The sequence below is a fragment of the Rhipicephalus sanguineus genome, chromosome 9 (assembly GCF_013339695.2).
Source record: "Rhipicephalus sanguineus isolate Rsan-2018 chromosome 9, BIME_Rsan_1.4, whole genome shotgun sequence".
Classification (NCBI taxonomy): domain Eukaryota; kingdom Metazoa; phylum Arthropoda; class Arachnida; order Ixodida; family Ixodidae; genus Rhipicephalus; species Rhipicephalus sanguineus.
This window is the reverse complement of record NC_051184.2, coordinates 5808141-5822743: the sequence shown is the minus strand read 5'-3', so window position 1 is coordinate 5822743 and position 14603 is coordinate 5808141. Positions and strand designations below refer to the sequence as shown.

Genomic DNA, 14603 nt, shown 5'->3' with positions numbered 1-14603 from the left:
TTTTTTATATAATCTTTCTTGTCTATGTTGCCTTCTATCTCTTTCTCTCTCCGTCTATTTCATTCTCTGTCTTTTTTCTCTCTTTCTCTTTCTTTCTATGTCTTTGTTTCTCTATCTCTCTCTGTGCACTCGGTCTCTTGCCTTCTATCTTTTTCTGTTTCTTCCCTTTCATATTTCTATCTCTCTCTCTTTACTCGTTTTGCCATCCTCCTTTCCCTCCTCCTCACCCCCACTTCCCTTTCCCACCACTTTGCTGTACTGTACTATACAAGGCTATGCACTGCTCTGTCAGCGTGCCTGTATAGCCGAGTGGTTAGGATGCTGCCTTCGGATCGTGGGTACGCGAGTGCGAATCTCGCCTCGGCAAAAAGTTTTTTTTCATTAAGAAATTCTCTCTTTCTCCTTCTTTCCATTTTTTTTCTCCCTCTCTTTATTCTCTCTCTCTGTACTCGTTCTCTGGCCCATCAAGGTACTGCATCCTTTGCCGGGCAAATTGCACATGTGTTCTGGTAGCAAAGCAAAAGAGGAAGGAGAGGTAGGCGATGAAGAAGAGGACAAAGATGGCGCGTGCCATTTCATGATGAGGATAATTTTCTATCTACGACACAAGGCCAACCTCGACCTTACCAGCTCTGCTATAAAAAAGTTCAGGAGCCCTAGCCCTATCGGGAAAATGGGGGCAAGCAAAGCGAAGCTTGGCGTGTGCATACCTGACGTGCTACTTTTCCTTCCTTCTTTCTTTCTATCACATTGCGCAATGCTCCCTCTTAACTGTTTCCTTCCTCCATGCCGGGAATTTGAACTTCATCTATATGCTTAGCAGTGCAACACTGCAGTTGCTACAGGCAACAAATATAGTCATGCATTCATATCAAGGCAACAATGAAATGTGCCAACGTGAAATGACAAGTCATCTCGATAACCTAGATAAAAGATTAGATTGCCGTATCAGAAATGGCTGACTGCAAACAAGCCCACAAACAAGAGAGTATGAATTAGTATAGAAAAACAGTGTATACAAATGTGCATGTTACCGGCACACCTTTGATAATAATAATAATAATAATAATAATAATAATAATAATAATAATAATAATAATAATAATAATAGTTGGGGTTTAATGTCCCAAAACCATGATATGGTTATGAGGAACGCCATAGTGGAGGGCTCCGGAAATTCAGACCACCTGAGGTTCCTTACCATGCACCTAAATCTAAGTACATGGCCCTCAAGCATTTCCGCCTCCATAGAAAATGCAGCCGCCACGGCCGGGATTCGATCCTGCGACCTTCAGGTCAGCAGTCGAGCACTGTAACGACTAGACCACCATGGCAGGTGGCGCACCTTTGAGGGCCGCATTCCTTTGCGGTCACACCAACAACACCGACACTTGTGAAGCAATACAAGTCTCGCTTGAGAAAAAAAAAAAGGTGATGTAACTTGGGCAGCAAATATTCGCAGGGGGAAGTAAGCAATGTAATAGAAGAGGAAGAAAAATGAACTGGAGGGAGAACATCACCCTGAGGTTTTAATATAGGACTGCCTGGAACGAAAGATTAAAAACCAGTTGGTTGTAGGTTTAAGAATGAACATGACTGGTGTGGGATAAGAGCAATTTGACACACTTTGATGTTGAGGACATTGGCCTCTTGAACTCTGCCATGTTGTCATGAAAGTAGTGTGCGTAAAATGAAAACATGCCACACAACTAGCCATGTATAAACTATCTAGATTTATAAAAATTATTACTAACCACTAGTACACAAGTCAGTCCAGGGCACATAGGGTATTAGGAATATAAAGTTGAAGCTTAAGATGATAAATATTATACAAGTCTTTTTCTAACCGATAGTGTGAACTGAACTCTTTGCTTATAACAGGTATCAGGTATAACAGGGCCATTTTTGTGTCTGGTGTTAACTTAGAGGGAGAGAGAATTTATTTATAGAAAGGCAGAGAGGTCGGCCTGAGCTATAGTTTGCTCTGGCCTGCTACTCTACACTGTGGAGGGGGGACGAGGGAGCGAAAGAGTGATGAATGACGATGGTAAGGTAGGGAGATGAGAATATAGTTCCGTGACGCTGGGGCAAATCTAAAGACGTGCATCCAGTCCAGTGGCTTATAAGAAAGATACGCCTGCTTCTATAACCACACTTGAGCTGCTGACGTCAGGCCAAGGACCTAACACAACCTCATCATATAATAATATCTGGGGTTTAACGTCCCAAAACCACGATATGATTATGAGAGACGCCGTAGTGGAGGGCTCCGGAAATTTCGACCACCTGGGGTTCTTTAACGTGCACCTAAATCTATGTACACGGGCCTCAGACATTTTCGCCTCCATCGAAAATGCAGCCACCGCGGCCGGGATTCGATCCCGCGACCTTCGGGTCAGCAGTCGAGCGCCATAACCACTACACCACCGTGGCGGTGTAACACAACCTCATCAGTAAATGGTCTACTATGATACTGCCCAATCGAGGAGCTCAGTTTCTGACGTTCTCGTGCGTAAGCTGGACAGGCGCAAAATATATGTTACAGTGTTTCTGGTAACTGACAATGACCACAATCGGGACCTGTGTCACTGCAGCTGATCAAGTGGGCATACCGTCTGGTGAATGCCACACCTAGACGAATGCGGTGATCATGCATGTCGTCTTTCGCTTCAGCTTGTGAGGCATACGAAACTTCATTTCTGGGTTCCATTTATGAAGCCACTTGTGCCGGCATTCTGGATTGTTCCAATGCTCTAAGGTGGAGTTGCGCATTACTCGCCGAAGTAAGGTGTTAGTGTCTGTTCGCGAAAACGCAATGCACACTTCCGGGACATTATGTAAAGCTGTTTTAGCTTTGGCGTCAGCCTCTTCTTGTTTTGAGCTTCAGCTTCCTGTAACCAAGTAGTTTTTTTCTCGCATCAAATGAAAGGCCAAGCCCTCATGAGCCTAGAAAATGTACTGGTGAGCGTGAGTGTACCTTGAAAAAGTAATTACAGATTGTTTTTAAAAGCTAGTTTCAGTTCCTACTGTACCCTGATGTCACAACACAGTATGAGCTTCTCGCCACGTGCTCATTCAAGATATTGTGACGTTTCCGCAGCCGCTCCGCACCGTTGCTCTGTTGGTGATGCACAAGCGGCCATTTTGAATGCTCTGGTACCTGACGTCATCGCAACTAGCCATACTGGTGGGTTAAAGTTGCCATAACTGACACTGGAGCCTGACGTCACAATTTGTGTCAATGTTGGAAGGTGTGCCATACGATGATCAACTTTAATGTCGAAATAAAGATTTTATCAGCATTCCCTGAGCTCTCAGTTTGCTCAGAGCAGTCTCTGTATACAGGAGAGTTCTATGGGAGAGTAAACTCGCTTTTGAAAATTGCTGTCAGTACCCCTTTAAAGGGGCCCTGCGACACAAATTAAGCATGTCGTTTTCAACGCTTGTTCAGGTACTGTGGAATGCGCCGGCATCGTTGAGCAAGTGGCAGCGCCCAAAACAAAGCCGTTATAATTTTATTTTACCTGATAAACTACCTTGATTTCCGACTACAGCGACACACATCAGCTATTCTTGTTATAGGAAGTGACGTTTCATCATGTGACAGTGACAACAAAGGCCATGCGTTTTGATTGGCTTCATGCGACAAACACCATGTAATATTCATAAGGTGGTAGCTAGGCCATATTACGTAGCCCTAAAAGGAACAAAACCCCTTTTTATGCTTCCTCAGAAACAAATCATTCCTATTTCTAACTGACGTATTTTCAAAACAACGAACATGACGCTAGGTGCGCTGTGGAACTGGTGGGAATGGTAACCAAACGATACTCTTCCGCGTTTTGCCTTTTGCATCATCGAGTGACACCGGCCACACCGGCACCTGCGAAACACGCAACGCTCAGTTCGGTACAATGCTGTCAACGAAAAAAATATAAACGCTTACCGGCTGACGCCTTCCATGTCATCGGGCGTTAGCGTTTTGTTTGGGCCCTCGGAGCCATCCTCGCGTTGCGCGGGGCTCAGCGACACACTTTCAATTTGCAATCGCGTGCACGACATGCAAGCCATCGCTGCGTCGCAAGAGCTCGCGCTCGAGGTCTGTTAGGTCTTCCAGGCTCATTGTGCGCACTACACGACAAACCTTGAGAGCGTCCGCTAGCTGACGCACGTGGTTTGTCGTAACCATGGTAACAACGCCGTCAAAAAGAGCGTTAGCAACGTACTGCATGAAGGCCACCATGAGGTGACATTTCCGGTGTGTCTTTATAAGACGCGCGCGGTGATTGGAATCGGCCTTTGACGTCAGCGGGAGAGTGAAATGCGAAAAAAACGTTTCTCGTCGTCATCTGCTTGAGTTTTGAACTTTGAGGACTAATAACTTCACTTTTCGTGCACCAATTTGCACAATTCTTTTTGCGTTCGTCTCGGCATTCATAACTACACGCATTTTCGGTGCTAAATAAGGCAGTCGCAAAAGTGTCGCAGGGCCCCTTTAATTGATTTGTTATGTTTTATGCGCTAAAGATACCATATAGTACTTATAAGGCATGCCATAATGAAGAGTTCCATATCAATTTTGACCACCTAGGGTTCCTTTAACGTGCACATAAACTAACTACATTAGTTTGTTTTGCCTCCATCAAAATGTGGGCGCTGTCACTGAACATAAAGCAATGACATCAACAATGCTGGCACAGACCTGTCCTATGATGTAGGCGATCACTGTGAGGGCTGCACAGATCTGCGTGGCAAGGAGCAGGAACTTGAACCTGTATATGATGCCCTGCAAAGAAGTTGTGCACAAGCTCACACATGGGAACCACAATACTGCAAACTTGCACCATGTCTTGTGAAAACCAACCTCATAGTACATCCGGCGTGCCTGACTCATGCTTGGTAGGGCACTCCTCTTGAAGCTAATGTTGCGAAGCACACGATAAAGCAGGTACGAAAGGAAGATGAAGTATATTCCAGCTGAAACCCCGCCAGCAATGATGAATGCCAGCTGTGAGGACACCAAGAGTCAAGGTCCCACACCAGTCTCACCAAACAAAATAGATACAGCGAAATGTCGTTACAACGGACACTGTTACAAGAGGCACTTGTAAAATGATTTGGTCGGTTTTCCAACGTTCACCACGTCAACAACACTGCTTTCCATGGTTTTTAATACTAACGTGTTAACTTTCAACAATTGTTATTTGTTAACAACATTGAAAATTGAAATTCTGAATTTCTTAATTCAGAATTGAATTAAGTTCTTAATTTTTGTACTGCACTGTTGGCCAACTACATTGAAATTGCGTGCAGAATAAACAAGTAATCAAGGGATGCTCTGTGCTACGCTGCTGAATAATACTGAACTGATGTTTCACTACACAAGAGCGAAAGTACCACTGATAGGATTAACAGAGAATTCCTTTCAAACACGTGGTGCCAGTGGCGCATATTGTTAGCACTTATTCCGAGCACTGCATGTCGCACTAGTGCGATGTAACCTATAGGAGGAAAACAGGCACCTCGCTAATCATTCTCTGTATAGTACAAACACAGAAATGATATGATGGTCCTGATGCTCATCAAATGCCCTAAAGAGATACACTAAATCAGTTTAGGCTCATAAGTATCTTTTTTGAAAACTCTATTGTTGTTAATTCACGTTAGCAGCTCACAGACAAAATAGATACAGTAAAATGTCATTGCAAGGGACGTGGTTACAAGAGGCACTTGTAAAATTATTTGGTTGGTTTTCCTATGTTCACCACGTCAGCAACATTGCTTTCAATTGTTATTAATATTAATTTGTTAATTTTTAACAATTGTTAATTGTTGTTAACAACATTGGTGTTAACGACAAATGAAGATAGAAATTCCATTTTCCAAATTTCACATTGAAACCATAAACGGGCCCTGCAACACTTTTCAAAGTAACCATCGAATGGCTTCATTAAAAGAGTTTATTGCCTCACGAATCAATCACCGCAAAAATTTTCAGAATCGATTCTGCAGGCATATTCAATAAAGTTGTTCTCTCTCTCTCTCCGTCAAGTACGTGCGGAGTTAGAGATATTCATCGCACGCTGTAATTGCTTGCTCTCTCTTTTTGCCCCAAAGAGCGCGCTGGAAGCTAAGCAGGGAGGGATGGCACGGGGGAAAGAAGTTGCGTCACGTGCGCGTCATCACCTTGAGCACTTTTTCTTTTTTCCTTCAAACGCACAGCTTACTTTCAGTGCGATTGAGAGCACGCGCACAGGCACGTGGCGGCCTCAGTAGCTATGCAGCTAACGACACTCAAATCAGCCAATGACCATGAATTTGGGTGTATAGCATCATTTGTAGAAAAGAGGGGGAACGATTTCTAGCCGACTTTGAAAATTAATTGTAAATTCTAGGCCATGTGCTGCACTATAATGCTCAAAGACCGTGTGCTGCAGGGCCCCTTCAACTCTGGTACGTACATGCGACATCACAAGATTCGAGGTATTTCTTTCACGTGGCAACCATGTTGGCTCAGTTAAGGTTTCCTTAAAACCAAACATAGTCCATCTTTACCAATACAGAATTGCATAGGCCACTGTCACTGTCAGAATCTACGACGTCACGGCCAGTCGGTGCAGGAATTTACAGGTGGTGGCGCCACCTGTAGCTTCTTTTTACACTCTTTCTGCCTTACCAAGTGCCTGCTAGGAGCAAGAACAGTGTTACTTGTGTTACGGGTGCAACTTATCAGTACAGGAGAACTAACTTTAGTGTGCCTTTAAAGGGTCACTAAAGTGAAACAAAGGATCTGTTTACGTGGATAAATTGTGCTCTGAAAACTCTAATGACGTTAGTTTCACAATCATAGGTTTATTAATCAAGGGGAAAAGCAAGGTCAAAGTTTCATTTTTAAATTTCGTACTGAAATATCCACGCGTGACGTCATGGACTTCAATGTGTCTTTTTCGTATTTCGGTGACACGATTCAAAGCAGTTTTCTGAAACTTGGTATCTTAAGTCTCTGGCCCACTCAGAGGACAATGTACTTCATTTTTGCCAATTAGGAATTACGTAGGCCCTGGTAGATGCATTCAAAATTAATGATGCCACGGTGATTGGTGTTGGAATTTTAAGGTGGCTTCGCCAACCACATTTTCTTTTCTTGCTTACCAAGCCTCTACTAGTGGCAAGCGTGGTGATTTTGGTATTGTGTCCCTTTAAGACTGGGAACTGAAATATCCCTGGCAAATCGAAACATTCGCAAAGGATACAGCAAGGTTGCTCCCAACATGAGTTGCCCAGATGCTGTAGAACGGGTTCTTCAGCTGAATCCCTCTGGAAGGAACACCAGGAAGGTTAGCAGTGCACAGCCAGTATTAGGTGCACTACAGTCTTGTCACCTACCTTTCGCACAGGTCGAATATAAAGAGGCAGACGCAGCCTGTTATCACAGCACTAAGGTGCTTCCAGTATGACCGCAACCTGTTACGTTCAACATCATCCTGCAATAAAGCGTTACAATCAGTACTACTGCGAAGAATGAGCACTCCACTCAGTCTCTGTTTAATGGTGCCACAGAAAATGAGCATGTTGCAGGCAGAGATACACAGTCCTGCATTTTTTTTTAAGGTGAAATACACACGAAATGAATCCCTACAAACTAGGCCACAATCCATAGTTCTCAACACTGAGCATCTAACACTAGTTTATGCAGAATGGTTGCTTACAAATTTTCCTTTCATTGTTTCAAAGTCGATCTCAGACTAATCTGCCACATGATGTTGCACGCTTACCAGTAGTAGGTTTTGTAGCAGCTGTATCAGCATGGAATCAATGCATGGCGCTCGATTATGCTGTTGTAGATTTCGCTAATTGTGCATCATTTATATCGGAGTTAGCCTGGCATATTTATACTCCTCTTGCCATGACTGGTTTCTGCATCCTTACGTTCTTTTTCTATTGCGTTCGACTGCTTGTGTTTGCTTTGCTTGGGTGCACTATGTTTAGTATGCTTGATGCATAAGACCCTGTGTATTCACATGTGCTGTCACTTGTTTTTCTTTCATTTCATCTTGTGACAAGTTCTACTGTGACCTACTTCTGCTATGGCTACTGAGAGGTGGCTGGTGGCAGTATTATGCAAATAAGAAGCAGATAAACAAAACTAAAAACATGCCTCACTTCTACTTTATAATATATTCAAGTGTTAGTAAGCACTATGGCAGTTCTAACAGTGTTGTAGACGACAGTAAGTGCAGCAAATGGCTTTAAATTGCACGAGGTGTTGATCACCGGTAAAGGATGTAGACAAAAAAAGAAAACATGGATGACACAGATGGTAACTTGAAGCTAATTTAATCTGGTCAAACCAGATATGATGATTTAATCTGGGCAAAACCTTGCAAGGACGACCGCTATCTCCATCGGACTTCCAGCGGTGCCATAAATTCACAGGATCCCCTGCAACCTAATGTAGGTGGCAATTGTGTACAGTGTGCCCCTGCCCTCTTGCTTGCAGGAAACCTCAATACTGTAGACGAGGCTGTGGCAAGAAGCATGCCAAGTCATACGCTGAATTCTCTGTAAGAGTTGTGTGCAAAATCGTCCCCGACATGTGGCAAGTCCTACATAGGGCAGAGGGGCAGTACTTGAATGGTCGAGCTGGGGAACATGGGCAAAATTTAAAGAAAGACTGAAGCTGTGAACTGCATTTTCAGGAGATAAAGATTCTAGGCAGAAGACAGGACTGGAGTGCACGTGCACTGGTGGAGGCTCATCGAATAAAACAGACAAACCAAGACAGTATTGGTGATAGCTCCAGTAGCCTGCTTGAAACAGATAAGTTTTATTGACGAAAGGTTGTCCCAGTAGGCTGACAAATGAGCTCATTGTCGCGTTCTGTGCATCTGTCATAGTATTTCTGTACTGCTATACTTTGTCCAGATTAAATCATTCGAAAGTTACACCCCGTGCCATCATTCGTGTTTTCTTTGTCTACGTCCTTTATTAGCAGGCAACGTGTCGTGCAGTAAATACCTACATGGCCAAATTGAAGTACTTCTCAGGCCTTAGCGGAGTCAGGCTTCGATATTACCAATTTAGGTCACTTACACTGGCAGTTTAGTCCTAGTTATTTTACATGGCTTCAAAGCACCATGTTGGAATACTCTGAAGACTGAACAAATGAGTAAAACATGCTGCCAAATTCCTAGGCTTGTGTGAATAGTAAACTGTGGTTCAAAGCGAATTCAAAGCGAATAGTGATTTGGTCGAATAATTTCGAATCGCATTCGAATAGTGTATATCACATGTTAAAAAGAAAAATGAGCATGTTCGTCATGACCCAACTAACCTGCACAATATATATATTTTTTTAATTGAAACAAGGCGTGCGCAAATGTCATTCTTTTTGGCTCAAAGGGAGTGGAAGCAGCTTTGAATATAGTAGCAGGATTTGACTTTCAGTAGAATGCAAGTGATAACCCGTAAATTATGTTACGTTTTAAAATTTACCATACTTAGAGCACATAAGCCGGTATAACAAGCTTTTAAACTTAAAAAATGATGAATCGATGTGAGGGTAATATGTTCCTTTAACCTTGAAGTGGGGCTTCGCGGCAGTGCTGATTTTTCCTGAAAAGGTGTATTCACGGTATAGCAACGTTTCACTGCAGTGAAACCACCTTTACAGTGGGGTTACATGTGGACTAATGTACACCTATTCGTTCATTTCGAACACTTCGAAATTTCCAAGAACTTAAATTCGAAGCGAATTCGAATACTGTACTATTCGTTCGAATATTCGCACAAGCCTAGAAAATACTATTATTAAAGTTGTCAAGTACAAAAAAAAAAAAGTAGCCTTTGTGGCCAAACAACTCGTTAGTCTTGAAGTTATGTGTGTGGAGATACAGCCTACAATTCAAATGCATAACCTACCCTGCGGCCCTCCTTCAAGGCGAGCATGAAAAGCAAACAGGGAGAGCATTGAAAAACATGTGTATGCAAGAAAAGCAGGACATGGATCAGGCACAGACATGTAGACATTCTTTCATGTTGCAACAAAATTCTGCGGCAATGTAACAAACAAAGACAACATACAATTGCATCAAGCAGAGATGGGTGACTAATTTACTGCTGTATCCTCAAGTCGTTGTCAACACCACGGCTGTCAGCAATTAAGAACAGTGTAGCAGGCAATATCTCATCATTTCCAACAGCAAGGATAAGATTCAATTCCTATCCTTTCTCCTGACCAAAAGCTTGCTATCAACCTCAATGAGTATCTGTCTACACAAGCAGGGGAAGCAGCGCAAAATTAGACGGAACACAAGACGAAGAAGGGAATACAAGAGCACTGTTGTCATACTCTCTCTGCCTTGTGCGCAATTCAATTTTGCACTGTTTGCCCTCCTTTTGCAACCATGAACCAACTAGCCTCAGTGTCAACCCTAGTGAGTATCTGCCACCCCTAGCAACTATAATAACACCAGAGTTCTTCAATCATACCAGCTGCAAAACTCTGTTGAGTAAACTTGACATGCCCGTGGACAAAATCGGTTGAGGTTAGCAAACCGACACCTTACATGGGAGCCATAATAGAAAGCACGCCATATCGCTGCACTCTTTGCTGTCATCGTGTGAAACCAACATTGGACAAAGACGTTACAGCAGCGAGGTATGAGGCGGGCTGTGATAACCATGCGATTACACGGTGAAAAAAGCGAGAAGAGGCATTGTATGGTAATGAACGATCAATGACACAAGCATTCTCGCTTGTAAATGACACTCCTGATCACTGCGCAAGTGTCCTCATATGCGTTGACAGACTGATACTTTGTTTATGTATACCTCGTGAACTGCATTGCATTCGTATCGGCCTTGGCAGCTGAATGGATGACGTGCAGTTTTCTTACTCTTGCGCATGCACGGAGCAGAAGAAAAACTGCCGGGTGAATTTTTTTTATCTACCAAAAGTGCCCGAGCCATGGCAACGACTGATCAAGGGAATACATCCAGCCAAAAACGGATGAACACAGGAAACGGTGAAGGAGACAGGAAAGCGGCTACTATTTGCTTTCCTGTCTCCTCCACCGTTTCCTGTGTTTGTCCGTTTTTGGCTGGATATATTCCCTTGGTGCATTGCACCAACTAGCCCAACAATGAGTTCTACTAGAGCAACAACTGAGAGAACTGATATCGGGAAAGGCAGAAGTTTGCTGTGGCCGCAAAATTTTCTGTAAAGAGTGAGCTGCAAATGTAAACGCACCGCTCGCTTCAGCGGTGCTGCTGCACTTGCAGTCCTGTGCAATGCAATGCACAAAAGAAAGAGCCACTTATTACTTTGTTTCTCTGAAGCTAGTATCGTCAGACCTCCGTGATTTCGGCCAATGCCGCGTCCGGATTCTGATGCAAGGGGCCTGTGGGGAGTCCCGCAGCTCACATGACTGAAGAACTCTGGACTGAAACGACATGCTAAACCATTTTCCTTAGCACCTTACTATGCCAGGATCAATGTTTAAAAACTCTTCCTTTCATAGAAAAATGACAGATTGGGACGGACTAAAAGATACGCCAAGCAGATACTCACACTAGCTAACCTGTCAGAGATATTATGTATGCTTTACTTGTTTTCCCTGCCCTGCTACAACTTTGTGCATTTTCTTTCTTTTCCTTTTTGCATGCTCTACTGGGCCCATCTAGGGCTTGTAGTGTGTAATAAATAAGACAAATAGGAACACATCTCTGCTTGTGCTGTAGAGAAACATTATGAACGCACAAAAAATACACATATGCGACACAGCAGGCATTACATCAATCAAAGGTTGTGTTAGACACGAACAAGAGCACCAGGGAAACTACTTGAAGCAACGTTTACAGGTTAAGGAAAGAATAAAAGGTTTAGTTGCTCAAAAAGAACTACCACATTAAGGAGTACACCAAGCAGCAGTTTTACCTGAGCAATTAATTCCGTAGCTTTCACCGTGCTGCCACAGAAAGCTTGATACACTAATTGCTGGGGTTTAACATCCCAAAACCACGGTATGATTATGAGAGACGCCGCAGTGGAGGGATCCGGAAATTTCGACCACCTGGGGTTCTTTAACGTGCACCTAAATCTAAGCACGTGGGCCTCTAGCATTTTCGCAAAGCTTGCTTGATACACTAACAAAATGAATCCAACACATGATAAGGCCAACGAAAGATTAGGGGACATTAATTGCTGTCTAACTGTAGTGTAGTAATTATGACAAATTCTAAGGAATTAAAGTGAACGAAAAACCACTCTTTCTGTTGGTGGGATGCGCAGCCATTGTACCTCAATTGGGGGAGCATCGGACGTGTAATTCGAAGGTTGTAGTGGGTTTGGATTCCACCGAGGGAAAGAGTGATTTTTCGTCCACTTTAACTCACTTCAATTTAAGTCATAATTACTACACTACAGTTAAAGACAACAATTAATGTCCCCTACACTTTGAGTGGCCGAACTGTCTGTTAAATTTATTTGGTAGTGTCTAACAAAATAAAAAAGAGCCCCTCGGTAAAATTCCTCTTCTTTTGAAACACTAACAGAGTCGAAATGCTATCAACTTCGTCTATGGCGGCATGCTTGACAACACTGACGTGCAATTGAAAAGCGAAATGTAAGAAGCAGGTGGCTGCAGTGACCTGTCGTACAGAGAGTAAATGGATGGCTCACTCACCATCAGGTGCTCTCCACAAAAAATGAGCCAGAAGCTGAGCAGCGTTGCGTAGAATATTCCCTGTCTGATGTCACTCAAGAGCAACATGAAAGGCAGGTTGAACCAAAGAGTGAGAAACTCCAGGGGCACTGTAATGAGAGTGACGATTTGTAGAGAAATTTCGTGTGTGAAACTAGCAACACGGCCCGTGACCACACTCATTGTTTTAGTCGAATACGTGCACAATGTGAATACTTGAGCACCATATGTGAAGCATATGCGACATATGTGACAAAGTAAATTACAATTGTCACATCTGCTGCTTGTCACATGTGACGAGATGTGTTATGAGCAGCTATCACATGTATCACATATGTCACATGGTCAGGTGGCAACATGTGACATCATCACGTGACAGCATGGTCACTAGTGACAGCTGGTCTCTGGACAAGACAGCGAAACACCCTAATCCCCATGGAGCGCCAAACTGATTTTAGAAAGTGTTAGCAACAAATACTCTTGTCTAGTGGGAATTTGCAGTGGCACCTTCACTTCAATCTTCCAATCAAAAAGCCACCTTTTCCTGGGCTAAGGAACTTCTAACTGCAAGCTCTTGTATGAGCTCTTGCTGAAGACCTTCTTCTGAATAAGTACCGTATCTGCATGATTCTAATGTGCACATTTTTTTTTTAACTGAATGTAGCCCTCAAATTTGTGTGCATGTTACAATTGGGCTCAAAGGTGATACCAGCATCAAGTAATTGTTTTCAAATTTTCTAACGTCAAAGTGACTGACAATTGAGAGTGCACTACAATCATGCAAATACAGTGTACTACTATGTCTGTATACATTCACAGTAAAATAAAAATTGTTTGATTGATTAATTCATTCATTCATTCATTCACTAGTGTATTCACTAATGACTGAAGGCACTCACAGTTGAGTAGTGTCAAAGCAATCCCCAGGGAAAGGAGCATGCTGAAAAAGACAGGACACAAATCAAAATCTGCATGTGGGTGCTTTCTCACCCAGAGGGCATACATAACACAATGTTTTTAAAAGCCTGTGACTTACGGGGAGATGCTACTCGAAAAATGGCCTTTTTTGTGAAAATTGCCACTTTTGACATTTCACTTGTAAAATTATGTTTGGTCATTAAACTTCTATTTCCCCGAGTATCAAGGCTGAATTCAGATTAGACATCGGTGAAAAATCTATTTTAATCAGGCAATGTCACTCTGGCCTCAGCCACAGCAGGTGCTGAGGCCACAGTGTATGGTAAGTTGATGTGGAAAAGGTGAAAGCATGAACCATGTGACCAAGCATCAAGGCACGGCACTCCGTTAACTGCCATTACCACCTTTACATGGAGATAAGTTGAAAGATGATACAACACAAGAGCTGCAAAATTGCTACGAAATTGCAATAACCACGCTCATTAAATGTCCAGGAAATGTATTTTGCCATGCAAGCATCCTACTCTAATTCTAACAGCATAGCAGGAAATCACAAATTCTGTTCAAAAGGAGCGACTTCCTGATGTAAGCATGGGCAAGCCAGAGCTCTTTGGGAGTCCGTACCAGATTAAACTCTAATCCTGAGCAACAGGCATTGCCTGTACATCCATTATATAAGCACCTCACAGATGAAAAGCTCTTGGTTCACTGTCTACAAGGTACGATGCAAGGTGTTGTGGACTTGCTCAACAGCAAGGTCTGGCTTCTGTGTCCAAAGACAAAGCTCCCATCCTGTACAGCTGTGGAAGCTGCAACAATGGCTACCTCATTGTTCAATAATGGATATTCAAACTTTGAACACATCCTTCAAGAGCTTGATATACTGCCAACTGAAGAACTTGTCACCCTGGGCCACTCACATGACCAGAGGCGAATCAAAAGACTGTCTATCTGCATGCAAAACAGTCGAGGCATGGGCTC

General features: G+C 43.1%; 1 protein-coding gene across 2 annotated transcripts in view; it reads right to left on the bottom strand.

Annotated features, from left to right (window-relative positions):
- Nucleotides 1-14603, bottom strand: part of LOC119404491 (protein wntless) — a 30211-nt gene that overhangs the window by 2524 nt on the left and 13084 nt on the right. Inside the window, exons 6-11 of one of the 2 annotated variants that reach the window (XM_037671007.2) lie at nucleotides 13604-13644; nucleotides 12687-12814; nucleotides 7387-7484; nucleotides 7254-7317; nucleotides 4865-5008; nucleotides 4703-4786 (exon numbers count right to left, since the gene is read on the bottom strand). In XM_037671007.2, coding sequence (XP_037526935.1) covers nucleotides 4703-4786; nucleotides 4865-5008; nucleotides 7254-7317; nucleotides 7387-7484; nucleotides 12687-12814; nucleotides 13604-13644 — 559 coding nt within the window. Of the gene's footprint in view, nucleotides 1-4702; nucleotides 5009-7253; nucleotides 7318-7386; nucleotides 7485-12686; nucleotides 12815-13603; nucleotides 13645-14603 lie in introns of both variants that reach the window. The other variant, XM_037671005.2, reaches the window with a different exon arrangement.